This window comes from Scyliorhinus torazame, chromosome 12 (assembly GCF_047496885.1).
Source record: "Scyliorhinus torazame isolate Kashiwa2021f chromosome 12, sScyTor2.1, whole genome shotgun sequence".
In the NCBI taxonomy this organism is placed as follows: Eukaryota; Metazoa; Chordata; class Chondrichthyes; order Carcharhiniformes; family Scyliorhinidae; genus Scyliorhinus; species Scyliorhinus torazame.
In genome coordinates this window covers 214,652,359-214,670,695 of record NC_092718.1, presented here as the reverse complement: position 1 = coordinate 214,670,695, position 18,337 = coordinate 214,652,359, and the positions used below count along the sequence as shown (strand labels likewise).

Below are 18,337 nucleotides of genomic sequence, written 5' to 3'. Positions count from 1 at the left end.
GCAAGCCTCCTACAATACAACAACACCATTATTATAATGGTTGATTCTGTGGGAATTGGCTTTTTCTTTGAAAAGGATCACCCAACTGGGACATTTTACTCTAGCAAACGCAAAGATAATATTACATCCACTTGAAGGACACTTCAGTGTTCCAGAACATTAAAAAAATCAAAACACACAGAATAGAGACAAGAGGTTGGTTTGTGACGAGAACACATTTTTCAGAACTTTTTCTGGCAGGGGTTGCACTTTGAAAATACCCAGGAAAGTGCAACTTTGACATACGGTTCTGATTCCAAATCAAAGGCCTTCTTTTTTTTTAAAAATTTAGAGTAGCCAATTCATTTTTTCCAATTAAGGGGCAATTTAGCGTGATCAATCCACCTAGCCTGCACATCTTTGGGTTGTGGGGGGTGAAACCCACGCAAATACTGGGAGAATGTGCAAAGTCCACATGGACAGTGACCCAGAGCCAGGATCGAACCTGGGACCTCGGCACCGTGAGGCAGCAGTGCTACCACTGCACCATCATGCTGCCCCTCAAAGGCATTATCAATGAGCTCTCCGAAGTCCACAAGGGCTTTTAACGCCAATTTTGACGGGCTTTTCGAACTCCAAAAATCAGTAACTCGGATAAAACAATGTGATTTTGTGGGCGAGAAAAACACATTAAACAGACACAGTGTTTCAGTGGCGAAAGAAACACTTTAAAAAAAACCAAAGTATTTTAGGTGAGGAAACAAGACAAAATAAAGCCTAATAATGAAAACAGACTGCATATATATATATATATTCTATGACACCATGACCATGAAGTTCCCAAGTTTATTTCTCAATCTGTTAGTTGAATTGGATGGCAATCGATAAAACACTGTAATTCGCCTCTGCTTCACTCATGTAAGAAGGAAAATCATATCAACAAGTGCTTTCAGCTCTTCATGGACAAGTGCCTCTGTGCTGATGTTGCACGAGACAGAATTGGACTTGGCTTATAGTGATGTATTTGTCGCCACCACTGGTATATTATTAGCTCATTCAGAATTACAGAAATGATGCGAGTGAGTGCCGTTGACATCAAAATAACATTTGACCAAGTGCAGCATCAAGGAGCCCAGGCAAAATTAAGGCAAGGGAAATCTCTCCACTGATTAGAGTCATAACTAGCACAAAGAGAGATCATTGAATCCCTACAGTGCGGAAGGAGGCCATTCGCCCATCGATTCTACACCGACCTTCTGAAAGAGCACCCCCCCCTCTAGCCCCACCTAAACTTTAGGCAACGTTTGGACGCTAAGGGACAATTTAGCACGGCCAATCCACCTAACCTGCACATTTTGGGACTGGGAGGAAACCGGAGCACCCGGAAAATACCCGCGTGAACATGGAGAAAGTGTAAACTCCACACAGACGGTCGCCCAAGGCTGGAATTGAACCCGGGTCCCTGGTGCTGTGAGGCAGCAGTGCTAACCACTGTGCCACCTTATAGATTGTGATTTTTGGAGGTCAATGATCTCAGGCCTGGGACACTGCTGTAGGATGCCCTCAGGGTCTTGTCCTAGACCCAACCATCTTCAACTGCTTCATCAATGATCTTCTCTCCATCCAAAGGTCAGAAGTAGGAACATTCACTGATGATTGATCAGTATCATTAGGACTCCTTCGATACTGAAGCGGTCTATTTCCATATGCAGCAAAACTGGACAATATTCAGGCTTGGGCTGCTAAGCGACAAGTAACATTCATGTTAGAGGTGGGTAAAGAGTGATGTGTAGATGCTGCATTCTATCTTATCAGGAGGGACTGACTGCTATATCTTGGGGCAGAATGATAAGATCTGGGCGTTTGAAAGGTACATCAGCATTTAAGTTTATAAATAATGTTTCGCAGGAAAAAATATTCAGTGTACATAAACTCCAAAAGATGACAGCTTAGAGGGTCTCTTGCAGTGGGCAGAGCGGAAGAATCCAGCCCTTAGTAATTAAAGAGATTTGGTGAATAATAATGATTGATGGGTGGAAGGGTGGTTGGGGTTGTAATCAGAAAATGCAAACTGAGGCAAAATCAAGGCAACATCCTGAAGTATTCGGGTTTGTTCAGAACTCTAAACCTATGCAACCCAATCTAGTTTAGATCAGCATGTGTGGAAGCAGAATGCTCTCAATTAGAAATGGTTCGGACAGAAACAAATATTTAAAAATGTTGAAAAGAAAATATTTAAATCAGGAAGTAGAAACGCATTCCTAATTAGGCCAATCCATGAGGGAACTCTACCATCAACTACTTAAAATCTAGCCCTTTTGCCAAGATTTTGGTCATCTGATCTAATTTCCGTGTCTGGTTCAGTGTTATACTTTGTTTTATAATGCTCCTATAAAGCACCTTGGGACATTTCATGATGTTAAAAGGTGCTGCATAAATATAAATCCTTGTTTTTGTTATCTGATGTCTCAGTCGCTCTCCATTTATCCCCTCATTATTTTAATTGTTATAAAATTGTACACGGTGTTGGTACATCTGGAGTGCAGTTTTGGTCTCCTTGACTGCACTTGAAGCAGTTCAGGGAATGTTCACTTGACTGATTCCTGAGATGAAGGTGTTATCTTACGAACAAAGGTTGGATTTGGACAGGTTCGGCCTCCATACATTGCAGTCTAGAAGAACGAGAAGTGATCTTATTGAAACATGCAAGATCCTGAGGGGACTTGACAGGGTGGATGCAGACAGAATGTTTTCCCTTGTGGGAGTTACTAGAACTGGGAGGTGCATAGTTTAAAAATAAGGGATCTCCCATTTAAGACAGATGAGAATTTTTATTTTTTCCGAGGTATCCTCTTCCCCAATGGAGGCAGAGTCATTTGAATATTTTTAAGGCTGGGTTACATAGATTCTTGATTAACAAGGGAGTCAAAAATTATAGGGGTAGACAGGAAGGTAGAGTTGAGACCACAATCAGCCAAATGGTACAGCGGGCTTGAGGGACCAAATGGCCTTCTTCTACTCCTAATTTTTATGCTTGTATTGGCAGGGATTTAAGTTAGTACAACCAAGAACAAAGCCAAACGGTGGAGGTTGTAGAGTTTAATGCGTGTTTTAATTAAAAAAATTCTTGACTGTGACAAATAGCAAAAGATGCAAATATGATGTGAGAAAACGTTTTTTTTCACACAGCAAGTGGTGTGGAATGCACTGCTTGGATATTTGGTAGAGGCAGGTTCAAAAGAGGCATTCAAGATGATTATTTGAATAGAAACAATGCACAAGGGTCCAGGGAAAAGGCAGAAATGGCACTAACTCCTGATGCTCATTTGGAGAACCAGTGCATACACGACGGATTGGGTGGGCCCTCTGCATTGTAACAATTCTGTGATTCTGTGACCATAATAAAATGATATTAATGATTTTGTTTTCCACTTAGTCTCTTGCATAATGCTCTATGAGGAGACATTTTCAAGAAAGCCAATAATGGATTGGATTGGATTGGATTTGGAATGCAGGTGATGAACTTCAGTAATTCAGGCCTACACTGTGTCCCGATGGACATTGAAGGTATGGCCATATTTACAACTTTAATATTAAAGTCCAACTACAAAATCATCAAATTAGGTAATAAATATTTATTCTCAAAATGAGGTAGTACCCATTCATAATTCTTGCTGGGAAATGTTGCATTTTAAAGGTTGAGATATAATTTAATTGGAAGTGTTTAAAATTGTAAAAGGATTAATAAAGTACTTGCATAAAAGCCATTTTCTCTTTGGAGGATCCAGAACTATGGGATGCAATTTTAAATTTAAAGCTCAGGCATGACCTAACTGAATGGCTGAACAGGGAAGAATCGCCTATTTCTGTTCCTATGTCTCAAAAGGGAAAGACATATCCCATTTTATAAGTGTATCATACACAATTTCATGTAACTATTATGAAGATGAAAGTCAAGTGTAAAAGAGCCAACTGATGACACAAATAGAAAAAATGGAAAGGTAACATACGTATACCTAAATATTGTCTGATCATTTCTTGGATCACAAACTCAAATTTGGATTGAAGTCTTTATGAAGAATGGGAAACAGATGAAGACACAATGTACAAATGATAACAGACTCCTCCAGATAACAGCTCTGCTGTAGGTTTTATTAGATATTCTGCACAGCATGATAGGTTAATTTGGATAGTAGGCATCAAAAGTACGACCATACTAGTGTAGGCTTGATAAAATTATTGAACCTCAGGGAAGCCCAATATAGGAAGAGACTACCCTACTTAGCAGGAAACAGCACAATACTACACAAGACTTACTGAACAGTAATAATTTGTGAATACTAAATGGAAGGAAAAAATGTACGAGTAATTTGATAGATAAGGCAGAAGATCACAATACTACAGACTAATTGGAATCCTTGACCTACAACTGGTAGGGAGGATGAGATTCTGAAAAGAGCTACTCACAAAAGACAAAACAATGAGTGCTACGATGAAGAAGCGATGGCAGAACAAAACAAAATGAAATGCTGATCAGATCGAAGACACCACATCGTCAGATAGCCTACCAACTGTTGTCGCCAACTGAGTTAACAGCCAACACCAGTCTGATAAGCTATCTCACAGAATGGCAAAATGATGGAGAAGCTGGATGTGACAGAAAATCTACACCTGGTACTAAAGGATGGAAATGAAATGATGAGGGTACACAGAACCTTACCTCATTCTGAATTATTATGAACATCTTTTGAGCACTAAATATTGGTTTGCAGTTGGGAGGAAAAAAGCCCCAATATCTACAAGAATGAAATTCTGTTACATACCTAATGCATTTTCTTATTTCATCAAAAACACCAGCAATAGAGCTCCAGCTTTCTGTGCCAGCTGGTCACAGATTCAAATTCTCAAGCCCTCATTGGACAAGTTTGCTTAGTTGTTGGTCAGGTGGTAGCAATGGAGGGTGGTGGTAGGTTCCACTGTGTGGAGCATAGTGTTGGCTAATCTCAGAGCAATAATGACCATTAATCCAACCTCATCTTTGAAGAGAGAGGATTAAACATGGTCAAGATTGTGCACAGGCACCCCAAAAAAAGTGTTAAAAGAGATTTAAAAAAACAACTGTGCAACAGAACCAGTATTTGAAATCCCTCATTTGCAGTTTATAATTTTCACACAATGCTCCTTTCCAAGGATTCGAATCGCCTACTTTATACCAGGCACCAGAAAACGGTGAAATAATTCTCCAGTTTATTTACTTTATGGAATGGAATAATGGCGCAGGAACTACGCGGGACATTCATATTTCCTCATGTGATTTTAAACAGGTACGTCTTTATCCTAACCAGTTTTGCACAAACTCCCTCATTCTTTTTCCGAATGGACCAATCCCCCAAATTCCAATGGAAATGTTTGGCGGATAGGTTTTAGATGGCACCTTTATAGAACCTGTCAAAATGACTTTGTGAGCCAGCCACCTGGGGAATGCAGGTGGTTATGTAGTTATACATGCAGATCTGCTGCGACTGAAATTGTAACCTGGAATCACCCAGTGCACTGGGCAAAGCAGCACCCCAAAACCGCATATATCCATAACAGTTAAATTCATTTGCGTTGATGAAAATCCTAAAAGGATGATACCTTAGTTCCAATTTTATTCTGGTTAGAAAATGCAATAATTAAGACAGAATCTGAGTTTCTTTAGTTCAAACAACTCCTACAGAGAAGTTTCTGAATTGTCTCTTTCATGCAACATACTTTGCATGTGAATAATTTAAGATATACTCTAAAGCCTAAAACAATGACAAATTTGTTTGCGTATTTCATTCTTGATAACTACTGATATAAACAATAGACCATATTACTTTACGAATGGTACTATATAAATTAATATGTAGGATCAACATCATTTGAGTTTTATACATAATGGGAAGCTGTAGCTTTTGAAATATACACAATCATGACATTCCCCACAAAAATTGACAAAGACACAGACTGAAATTCAGTCTGTGAAATGACTGAATGTAGTTTTATAAAGTCATTAGGTTTATCGTGTTAAAATTTACAGAGCAAAAAATTATGTTGCTTTTCATATGTACAGTTGGAGATGGACCAGTTCCATAGCTTCAAATAACTTCTCTTTCACCATAATTGTGTCAAATACAAGCAGAGATGAGCAATATAGTTTTAATGGTTTTGAGCGCTATAGGGCACAAGACAACACATGGCCTCATTAAGAGATAGATAAGATACAGACGATTGAGGTAATAAATACCTTCAGTTTTCGAAAAAATCTATTTATCTCTTTGAGATAGTCTACACATACTGTTGTTTCACTCTCCACTTCTAACCTCCAGCAGCAAGTGCGAGCGGAACAAAATGATAGTTATCAACATCAATGCTTTCTCTTTTCAACTAAGATGAAGTGTACTTTCTGCAGATGATGGCCTGATCTTTAGTGTCACACCTAATCATTGGATGTTGCAATACTGATGGGACTCTTATATGAAACTTGTGGCAACAAATCATAGGTCAAACAGTTGTTGGGAGTATGAAATCTTCACAACAGAGGCGGTGCGTCATTTGGCAGGCTGTTGTGGAAGGAGGGATAATGGAGGTAAAGAAGATACAAAAAAGGCGGGAAAAGTTTAAAATGTTACCACTTTACTATTCCAAATTTAGTAAGTTCCAAAAAGAGTTTAACTGTTATTTTCAACCAGTCCCTAATGGGTTAAGAGTTAATGAAACATTGTCACCATTGTGTTTCATGAGCTGACAATATGATCAATCACTGTGCCAAAAAGGGGCAACTTTTGTTAGTCAGAGGATTCCAATTCAAAAAATGGCACAAGTGAATACACTTGCTCCTCAAACAACTGACAATGCTATCATTCAACACGTTAATGCAGTTTTTGTTTCCACAAACCATGTCAAGGTCCTTTCAGCATTGTACCCAAAGTAATTTGGAGCAAGTTAACATCATTGCTTTCAACTGAACTATGCTTAATATTTACATCTATCCTGCAATTTTCATTCTGCCATTTAATACCATTCATCACTAATATATCCTCAACTGAAACTAAGATACATTCAAAAAAATAGGAGACAACAAATAGGCAAGAATCCACAAAAGTGGACTCCACGCTGGAGTGCCTGTGCTAATCAAGAAAATATTTTTTTCAGAACTTTTAAATACAGAAATTTATAATACTCCCCTTTTGCTTACTTATATTAATTCCAGATTGCGGAACCAAGAAGCAGCAGATTGTTTTCACGATCACTATCTAACTTGGGCCTTGTGCAGTCCCTTCTTTCTAAATAAAGAAGTTATTTATTCATTTCATTTTCCCTTCAGTGTATTTCTGTGATTGGATCCGTTTGGCGTAGCTCTGAGCCATTGAATTAACGATGGAAAGAATGAAATAGCACACCATAATGATGACTACTTTTTCAAAGGTCCAGGACAGCCAGTTTTCACTCTAATGGGGGTGAGGGTTGCAGGGAGGAAAGAAAAACAACATAAAAAGTAGTTAAAGACTTAATCTGAAATTAATAGCAGACTACTAGTAGCTTAATTAAACCAACATGCGCAATTAGGAACAGTCCTAAAATGTTTTTTGTTGTAAAATAATCAAAGAATTGAAGGATGGAGAAGTGTGTCAATCTCAGATACAGAATTGCTTGGAGCAGAGGGTGGGGGATTGCCTGGATGGGGAAGGATTTGACGGACCCCCCACAGGCTAAACACTTCAGTTTAGGAGGAATATAACAGGGGAAATACGCTCCTTTTCATAAGTGCCCTTCATATATTCTTAATTCACATATCCAATTAACGAAAACTCCAATTGTTTAATATTTGATCAAAAGATGGATTTGTTGCCACAATTTAAGATGAACAGGGTATCATGTTATTAAAATATTAGCTACGGATCAAGCTAAGCCCTTGGACAATTCAAGCTCATCAATAAAGACAGAAGCATAAAATTAATTAGTGAATGGCACTAAATTACATCAGGCCTGAGTCAGTGAAGCATTATCTCCACATTTCTAATCCCTCTACTTAATTCTGATCAGTTGGCATGGATGATGATTTCCTGAGACAGGGTAAATTTATTTTGGGGATTGAAAAATTCTTCTTATTTTCTAGTTCCTAACAGAAATTTGATCAAAGATTTTTCAAAATTTGTTCACAGGGTGTGGGTGTCATTGGCCAGGCCAGCATTTAATGCTCATCCCCAATTGCCCTCGAGAAGGTGATGGTGAGCCAATAGTCGATGCTTAGGATATTGTTGTAAAGTGGGTAACAAGGTCACAATCTATTGGCCAGTACTAGAAGTGTATTGGGCTTTATAGATAAAGACAAAAGGCCACTGGAAGCCAGTGCAGCTACAGGAAACCAGATTCTCGTTGCTTTACTAGGTCAGGCCAAGCGTGTTCTCGCTCCATTCCGAGGCTACTAAACTTGAGCAAACCAAATTCTGGCAAATCTGGTAGTGCAGTGGGGATCCCCACTCAGGAAGAAGCAGATGGGGATTTAGTTCACCACCTGCTCTTTCAGGCAGGCACATAACACTTCCCTTTCGCTGGTCAATTTAGCCTGTATTGGCACAGCTGAGGTGTCTACTGATCTGCCTGCCAGCTGCTCCAGCTGGAGATATAAAAAGGCATGAAAGGCCAGAAAAGAATCTGAATCAAAAAGAGAGAGAAAATCTTTCAACAACTCAATTAGACTGACATACACACGCCTACACATGCAATCCTTCTATCCTAATCTGGCACCAGGATCCCCATTTTGCTTCAATATGTGCCACAGCTGGAGTTTGATTTAGATATTCTGTGTCTACGTCAGTGCTGAAGCAATGGCTGTGTGCCAAACCAAAGTACTCTTGTTAAGACACTAGTGGAAACTTGTCTGATATGGGTTTAATAAAGGAGATAAAGCATTTGAAATAGCTTGTCAGATACTGGAAAATCCCATCGTTAGTTAAGGGGGAGGAAATTGTAGACATTGAAGTTTTTTTCCCTATTTATATTCCATTTATTGATAACTTCAGAGAGGGTGAATGTGTGAGTTGTGACAAAACTTGTTTTTTTTTTTCCCATCTGGCTCACCAGTAGATTCTGCCCACCAGTATTTGCAGACCGAGCAGCAGAAAAGGTTTTTATATATAAAAATCTGATAATTAACAGCATTACGGGAATTAATAAAAGAACTGAAAACTGACCCTGCCAATTTTGACGTTTATCCCTCTAAGAGGGGCTGTTATTTTCACAGTTCAAAAATTAAATTGGTCCAACGAGTAAAATTCACAATACTTTTTACATCAGCTTTCACATAGCGTGTGAATGGTGTTGTACAATCTTGTGTCTATGGCAGCATGATGCAAATCGCTGTTCCACTGGGAGGAAGTACTTTTAAAAAAAAAAGTTGCACAAGTGGTTTGGTGACTTACATCCACGTCATCACAATTGTACACCAGGAACAAAGCTTTTTTTGCATTGTAGTGGGCAGGAAATGGGAGTTGGAGTATCTTTCTGGACAAGTTATTTTGGTGAGAATAAAAATAATGGCCAACTAGTAGTGTCTTGATATAAATCATATTTGACTCAAAACACTGGATTAGAAAGATCATACCACAGTCAAAGGTTAAAAAGTATTTCAGTTTTTTTCCCCCCAGACACGAGGCATATGCTTCAAACCCAGATCAGTTCCTATTACATAGTTAGAACTGTTGAAAACAAAAAGTTAATTGAATTTGGAGATTTACTATTTCCGTAAATTCTGAAACTGATTATTGAAAAGACATTATTCGAGGCTTTAATATCTACAGTAGTACAAGGTCCCGAGTTAGTCATACATATAGGATCTGGTGACGTCACTTAAGACAACCCTCATCAGCGCAACCTACATAAAGATTATGCTGTTTAAGCTTTTGTTTCAAATAGAACTTCATTTATAGATAGCATAAAATATTGCTAAGGGTCACCGCCAAGGATGGCCACCTCAATGTGATACACGCTTCATGATCACGGCTTATCTGAGACACCTCAAATGCACCGAACTTCAGACAAGCGACTTCATTTTCAGAAGGTTTTCTGAAAATAGGAGATCCTTGACCGCATTTACTAGTTTCTGAATTCTTGCAGGCCTCAATTTCTGGCCATTGGACCTTTGGTCAATTGGAGATCTCGTTTCTACACTGAAGAGTTTCCTAATTACTGTAGATTTAGCATTCAACTGCCATGCTCACACAGAATGACACACACAGGCCAACAAACGTTTTAACCGTAATAGGCAGATAAATTATTATTCAGGGTATTCTTACCGCTTCTATTGCATCTCCAGACTTGTGGTGAAGCTTGGTTTTCTGAGCCTCCAGATATTCTCTGAAGGGTTTCTGAAGTGAAGGGCCTAAGCCTGGAATTGCCCTGTGTGGGTGAATTCCAAATCCACGAGTATATTTGGGAGGAGGAAAAAAAAAACCAAAGGAAACACAGTTAATATTACTCACCTATGGATGCGCTGTGCAAACTTAAAAACAAAAGTTAAAGTAGTTAAAGTTTGTGCAACTGGTGCCGCCGCTCATCGTGATTAAGGTAGGAGCAGGAGTATGAACTGGAGTATGAACTAAGTAGTGCACTGGCAGACCACAGTATCTCAAATGAGTGATTCTCACAAGCTGGCCCCATATATCACCGTCAGTTCCTGTAAAAACTGGTTTGAACTGATCAATAAGGAAGTGAGTCGGTGTTGTGTCATTGCCAGCTAAGAAAGAAACTACACTCCCACCCCATTTATGACTCGCCCCCACAGCTTCTGAAAGGGTGGCCACTTCCGAATAGACCGGGCCTTATAAGGAAATACAGCATGTCATTCCTTTACTGTTAAGAACCTACTAGCAATTTTCATAGCACCTCCTCCACGTTCTGAGTTTCCTCCTCCCACCATCACCACCACTAGCACCCCTGCCTCCCAATACGACTCAGCAGTTGGTGATTAACCAAGAAACAAACAAGGTACTATGAACCTTATTGTAAGGTTGGTTCATATTTATTTCCCCTATGGCACAATATACACTAATTGAAATGAGAGGGAGTGCATGCCACACCTACGGCACTCAGCATACAAAGCTATTGAATTATGCAATGACACCAGACACTTCATTTTTTATTAAGTTCTTGTACTCCCTGTGCAAAAATTACTCACAATAGGGAAGATGCAAAACTAGGTAACTCAGAAGGAAAGAAAAAGGAGGGTCCAAACGGAGATAGCAAACTAGGTTAACACATAAATATATTTCCTTATACTATAAACCATGAGTTGACATTTCTAATGAACTTTATATCAGTACTGGAAGGAACACACTTTAAATATACCACTATAAATGATTTAGTTACCTAGATACCATGCTAATGGTTATAATCTCCTTCAAGGGGCAGCATAGTTGCAAAATGGTTAGCACTGCTGCCTCATGGCACTGAGGTCCCAGGTTCGATCCCAGTCCTGGGTCACGTGTTTACGTGGGTTTTGCCCCATAACCCAAAGATGTGAAGGCTAGGTGGATTGGCCACGCTAAATTGCCCCTTAATTGGAAAAAATGAATTGGGTACGCTAAATTTATTTTAAAAAAATTCCTTCAAAACAGTTCTGAATAAATGTTCTTCTCACTTATAACCCCAGGTAGGATTTTAAAAGCTGATGGCCGAGAAATAGATTAATACCATCAGATATTTAATGGGATTTCCATTTCGTACAAGGCAGGTTGAATATTTGTTGTTTTAATAAAAAGTTGGTAAGCTTCATTCAGGGGGTAAAACTCTTACAAAGATCTCACCGTAATGACAAATATAGCATTTCTTTTTAAAGGGGGGCATTTCTCTTAATCCCTTATGTTACTGGAAGACTTCAGGTTCACTGTTAAACTTCTGCAACAAACCTGAGAAAAACTGCCTGCAGCTAAAGAATAAAAAATCTAATTTACAACTTGTCTATGGGGCTACCCAAGTTATATGAAATATATCTAAATGTGGCCACCCTCCCAAGCCCACCTTTGGGACATGGTTACTGAGGAGGAGAACATATCAATAGAAGACACCTCAGGTAATGAATAAAGCATCAATTCCATAGACATTTTGGCTTTGTCCTTGAACACAGGAACATGAGATCAGGGGACTTAGAAGCAGGAGTAGGCCACACAGCTCTTTTGAGCCTGCGCCACCATGCAATAGGATCATGGCTAAGCTGGTTGGGGTCTCAACTCCACATTCCTGCCTGACCCCCCTATAAGCCTCGACTCACTAGTCTATCAAAAATCTATCTAGCACTGCCTTGAATAAATTTAATGACCCAGACTCCACTGCACCCTGGGGAAGAGAATTCCACAAACAAATAACCCTGAGGGAAAATAAATCTGCATCTTAGAAAGGAAACCATTTTTCTGAAACTTAAATCTAGTTGTAGTCTCCTCACAAGTGGAGACATCCTCGAGTATCTACCATACAAGTCCCATGTTTCAATAAGATAGTTTTTTGTTCTTCTAAAGCCCAATGAGTATAGGTCCAACCTGTTCAATGATTCCCCCCCATCCCTGGAATGAATTGAGTGACTCTCCTGTGAACTTCTTTTTTTGAATAATAAACGTCAAATTCCACCACTTGCCTTCTTTGTCGTACCTGATTATGAGTTTTTTGTTACTTATGTACCAGTATGCCCAGATCCCTCTGTAGAGAGTTCAGCAATCTCTCCCTTTTTAATTGTACACTCATTTTCTATTCTTCCTGCCAAAGTTGCCAAGTTCACATTTTCCCACATTATACTCCATCTGCAAGTTTTTTGCCCACTCATTTAATTTGTTTAAATATTTTTGCAGTCTCTCTACCTCATCTTGGCAACTTAATTTCCTAAATATCTTGGTGTCATCAGCAAATTTATCTACCATAGAAGACCATAAGAAATAGGAACACAAATAGGCCATTCAGCCCTTCAAGCCTGCTTTGCCATTTAATAAGATCATGGCTGGTCTAACACTCAGTAAGTCCACTTTCCAGCCTTATCGCCATAATTCTCAACTTCCCCCACTGATTAAAAACCTATCGATCTCAACCTTGAAAATGTTCAAGGACTCGGCCTCCACAGCTCCCAGAGTAGAGAATTCCAAAGATTTAACACACTTTCAGAGAAATTCTTCCTGAAATAGTCTTAAATGAGCACCCCCCTATTCTGCAATTGTGCCCTCTGGACCTACACACTCCCATCCTCCCAACATTTGCCCTATCTAACCCCCAAAGAATCATCTTTCAATCATATCACCTCTCATTCTTCCCAACACCAAGGGGCACAGACCCAACCTTTTTAATCTTTCCTCATATGGCAGTCCCTCCATACCCGGGATCATTCGAGTAAACCTCCTCTGCCTCAAATGATAATACATCTTTCCTTAAAAAAGGAGACCAAAACGGTACATAATATTCTAAATGTAGCCTCAGTAGTACCTGGTACAGTTGTAGCAACCTCTCTTTACTTTCATACTCCAGCCACATTGAAATAAAAGCCAGCATTCCATTTGACTTCCGCACCGGTATGATACCTTTCTGGGTTTCATGAACAAAGACCCCCCCCAAAGTCCCTTTATGCTACAGCTTTCTGCAGTCTCTCTCCTTTAAATAATGATCTGCCTTCTCATTCTTTCTTCCAAAATGACATCTCACACTTTCCCACAAAACTTGCCAATTCTCTGCCCACAACCTAACCGGTCAATATCTCTGTAAACTACATTTGCTCCTTTCATCCAAGTCATTGATGTAGGTTGTAGATGGTTGAGGCCCCAGCTCTGATCCCTGTTGGCCCTCCACTAGTTAAAACTTGCCAACCTGAAAAAGACCCATTTATCCCTATTCTTTGCTTCTGGTTAACTACCAATCCTTTACCCATGTTAATATGTTACCCCCTACAACATGTTCTCTTATCTTTACGTAGATTATGTAGTACATACAGTGCAGGAGGCGGCCATTCGGCCCATCGAGTCTGTACCGACCCACTTAAGCCCTCACTTCAACCTTATCCCTTTAATTTTTTTTAAAATATAAATTTAGTGTATCCAATTAATTTCCCCCCCCCCAATTATGGGGCAATTTAGCGTGTCCAATCCACCTACCCTGCACATCTTTGGGTTGTAGGGGTGAAACCCACGCAAACACGGGGAGAATGTGCAAACTCCACACGGACAGTGACCCAGAGCCGGGATCGAAACTGGGACATCGGCGTAGTGAGCCAACAGGGCTAACCCACTGCACCACCGTGCTGCCTCCTTATCCCCTTAATCCAATAAACCCATCTAACCTTTTTTGGACACTAAGGGCAATTTAGCATGGCCAATCCACCTAGGCTGCACGTCTTTGGATTGGGGGAGGAAACCGGAGCACTTGGAGGAAACCCACGCAGACACGGGAGAACGTGCAGACTCCGCGCAGACAGTGACCCAACGGGGAATCGGGCCTGGGACCCTGGTGCTGTGAAGCCACAGTGCTAACCACTACGCTACTGTGCTGCCCTTTGATGGAGAACGTTATCAAATGCATTCTGGAAATCTAAGTACACCACATTTACAGTTTCTCCTTTATCCACCTTGTTCATTACTTCCTCAAAAAAATGTAAGAAATCGGTTCAACATGATTTTCCTTTCAGAAAGTCATGTTCGCTCTGCCTGATCATGTTAGGATTTTCTTTTTAAAAAATAAATTTAGAGTAGCCAATTATTTTTCTTTTCCAATTCAGGGGCAATTTAGCGTGGCCAATCCACCTAACCAGCTCATCTTTGGGTTGTAGGGGTAAATCCCATGCAGCCATGGGGAGAATGTGCAAACTCCACACGGACAGTGATCGAGGGCCGGGATTCGAACCCGGGTCCTCAGCGCCGTAGTCCCAGTGCTAATCACTGCCCCACATGCTGCTCTCATGATTTTCTAAGCATCCCGTTACAATCTTAATATCCCTATGACAGATGTTATGTTAACCAGCCTGCATTTTCCTGCTTTCTGGCTCCCTCCTTTTGTGAATAAAGGTGTTATCTTAGCTATTTTCCAATTCACTGGGGCCCTTGCAGAATCTAAGGAATTTTGGAAGATTAGAACCAATGCATCTACTATCTCTGCAGCCACTTCTTTTAAGGTAATAGGAAGCAGGCAATCTGATCTTGGGAACTTGTCAGCCATAAGATTCAATAGTTTTCCCAACATTTTTCTCCCCTAGTGATGGTGATTGTTCCTCCCTCCCCTTCACCTCTTGATTTTGAAGTATCTTTGGAAAGTTTTTAAAATCTTCTACAGTGAAGACAGACACACAATACCTGTTCAACATCTCTGCCAATTCCTTGTTTTCCATCGCCAATTCCCCAGACTCTCTCTAGAGGAATAAAAATAGCTTTTGCTACCCTTTACCTATTTAATACTTTAAAAAAAAAAAATTAATTTTTTTATTTTTTTAAAGAGCATCCAATTTTTTTTTCCCCAACTAAGGGGCAATTTAGCATGGTCAATCCACCTACCCTGCACATCTTTGGGTTGTTGGGGTGAGACCCATGCAGACACGGGGAGAATGTGCAAACTCCACAGACAGTCTATTTAATTCTTATAGAAACTCTTACTAACTGTTTTTATATTACTAACTAGCTTTCTCCCACTCTACTTTCTCCCTTTTTATCACCTTTTGTCATCCTTTGCTGGTTCTGAAAATCTGACCAATCTTCTTACCTATCACTAATCTTTGCAGATTTTTACAGTGCTTCTTTCAAATTGATTCTATCCTCAACTTCCATATTCAGCCACAGGCGATGCATCATTCTCAAAAACACTTCCTTTCTCACTGGGATAAAACTTTGCTGAGAGTTAATAAATAGTTCCAACAATTGTCCATTTGACTATGTAAACCTTCGCATAGATTGACCAAGGTTTTCCAGTTTTGGCAAATTCACCACATTGCCAAAAGTGTGTGGCCTGCCCTCTGTGTTGGCAGAAGTGGTATAAGCCATAGAATGGACTATTAACAATACTGCACCCAGACCAATGGTGAAAACAGCATGAACTTATTTCCTTCTGCTTGCCAAGGTGGAAATTTTGTTGAATATCAGTTTAATCGGTTCAATATTATTTGGCATATCAGCTATTGATCCAATTGTTTAAAGATTTATCCCAACTAATTAGGTTTCCAAATAAGCAAAAGAAATCTAGAAGTAGAGCATTATTACTGCACAGGCTTTTTGCAGGATTCTCCGTTAACGTGATCCTCTGCCCCGCTGGCAGCGCCCCCGCGCCCTTGGGTTTCCCGATGGCGTGGAGTGGCCAGCAATGGGATATCCCATTGCCAGCTGTGGGAACGGAGAACCCCGCTGCCGGCAGGGGAGCACCGCATTGGAAAACGGGGCTGGCGGGATACAGAATCCTGCCCTTTTCTGACTCTAAGCACGGTGGCACAGTGATTAGCACCGCTGAATCACGGCGCCGAGGTCCCAGGTTCGATCCCGGCCCCGGGTCACTGTCCGTGTGGAGTTTGCACTTTCTCCCCGTGCCTGCGTGAGTCTCACCCCCATAATCCAAAAAGATGCGCAGGGTAGGTGAATTGGCCACACTAAATTGCCCCTAAATTGGGAAAAAAAGAGAATTGGGGACTCACAAATAAAAAAAATAAAAAATCTTTTCTGACTCTTCAATGTGGCACTCAACAAAATTCTGGGGAAAAAATGTCGTGCCACCAAATTAAGCACATTTTTTGATGAATTACCACGTTTGATGAACATTGGAAATCTGCAAGACTGGGTTTCCTCCGGGTGCTCCGGTTTCCTCCCACAAGTCCCGAAATACGTGCTGTTAGGTGAATTGGACATTCTGAATTCTCCCTCAGTGTACCCGAACGGGCGCCACGGTGTGCTTTTCACGGTAACTTCATTGCAGTGTTAATGTAAGCCTACTTGTGACATGAATAAAGATTATTTTTATTACTATATCCAGATTTTCAAAAAGCCTTTACTGACGTATTGTGCAAAAAGCTTTTTAAAAAAAAGATTGCATTTTGTTGGTATGATCTTAGGACAATAAATTGATTGCTTTCATAAAGGTGATTCTTAATTGTAGTGATTGCATTGGAGCTTGTCAGTGTCGGAGTTCTGCAGGGAGGGGCATTTGGGCTGTTGTTCATCATCACCTTTATCAATAGGCTGGGTGAAGGCATCAAAGTAATAGTTTACAAGTTTGAAAAAAACAAAATAAAATTGGAAAGCAGTATTTTTGAACAACAAAAAAGGTCTACAAGCAGATTTGGGGAGGAGAATTCTTTCAATAGAAACAAGAGCAACAAGCTGGGCAAGGTGATTCAATCACATGTAAACCACGTACAACTGGACACAATACAGAGAAGGAGAAGAACTTGATATTTGTAGTTCATGAATCATCAAAGTTCCATGAAAATAATGCATTAGAATTTGTCACTAGGAAGATTTGGTAGAAAATCAGAAATACGTTCCGAGATTGTGAGAGGTACGTTCTTGCTTTTATTAATCTCCAGAGGGTGGCATGAGGCATGAGACCCAAAAATAATTTTTATTGTGGTGCGCAAAAAGCACGTAGTAAAACCAAGATGATTGGCCTGTGGTTGTGAATTGTCTTGGCATCCATGTAAATCTGAAATGAATAGTGAGAATCCTAATGTAATGAGATGACCTCACCAATGAATCTGGAGACAGTGTTTAACTGAGGTTTAATGTCTTTATTTACAAAACTGAAACCAACCTTTGTATGAATTCTGTCTGCACAAAATAATTCACTTGTGCATGAATGTATTTGGACAGTCAACTCATAGTAGAATACTTATGTATATTCTACTGAAATATTGTTAAGACTTTTCCAGTGAGGGCCACATCCCATGAAAGAATAAAAAAGTTAAATGTGAAACATTGCTAGGGTAAAGGTGCTGCAGAAGTGCAAATGGTTGTCATCATACACATTTAAAGAAGACTCTATAAGTCTAAAGTAAACAGTATTTTAATAAACTTTTCCTGCATTTGTTTGCCAAGCACCTTTTCAGTTTATTCTATCTTTATAGCAATATTGGTCCTTCTTTCTTTCTTTTTTGGGTACATAAAAAAAATTTATGTACCCAATTCATTTTTTCCAATTAAGGGGCAATTTAGCGTGGCCAATCCACCTAGCCTGCACATCTTTGGGTTGTGGGGGCGAAACCCATGCAAACATGGGGAGAATGTGCAAACTCCACACGGACAGTGACCCAGGGCCAGGATCGAACCTGGGACCTCGGCGCTGTGAGGTCCCAGTTCCAGCTCTAACCACTGTGCCACTGTACTGCCATTGGTCC

General features: G+C 40.0%; 1 protein-coding gene across 4 annotated transcripts in view; it reads right to left on the bottom strand.

The window, feature by feature from the left end:
- Positions 1-4,104: 4,104 nt before the first annotated feature.
- Positions 4,105-18,337, bottom strand: part of vmp1 (vacuole membrane protein 1) — a 220,893-nt gene continuing 206,660 nt past the window's right edge. For all 4 annotated transcript variants that reach the window (XM_072469916.1, XM_072469917.1, XM_072469919.1 and 1 more), the window contains exons 11-12: positions 10,302-10,404; positions 4,105-7,454 (exon numbers count right to left, since the gene is read on the bottom strand). In XM_072469916.1, the coding sequence (XP_072326017.1) occupies positions 7,311-7,454; positions 10,302-10,404 (247 nt within the window). In that variant the 3' untranslated portion in view covers positions 4,105-7,310. The remainder of the gene's footprint in view (positions 7,455-10,301; positions 10,405-18,337) is intronic.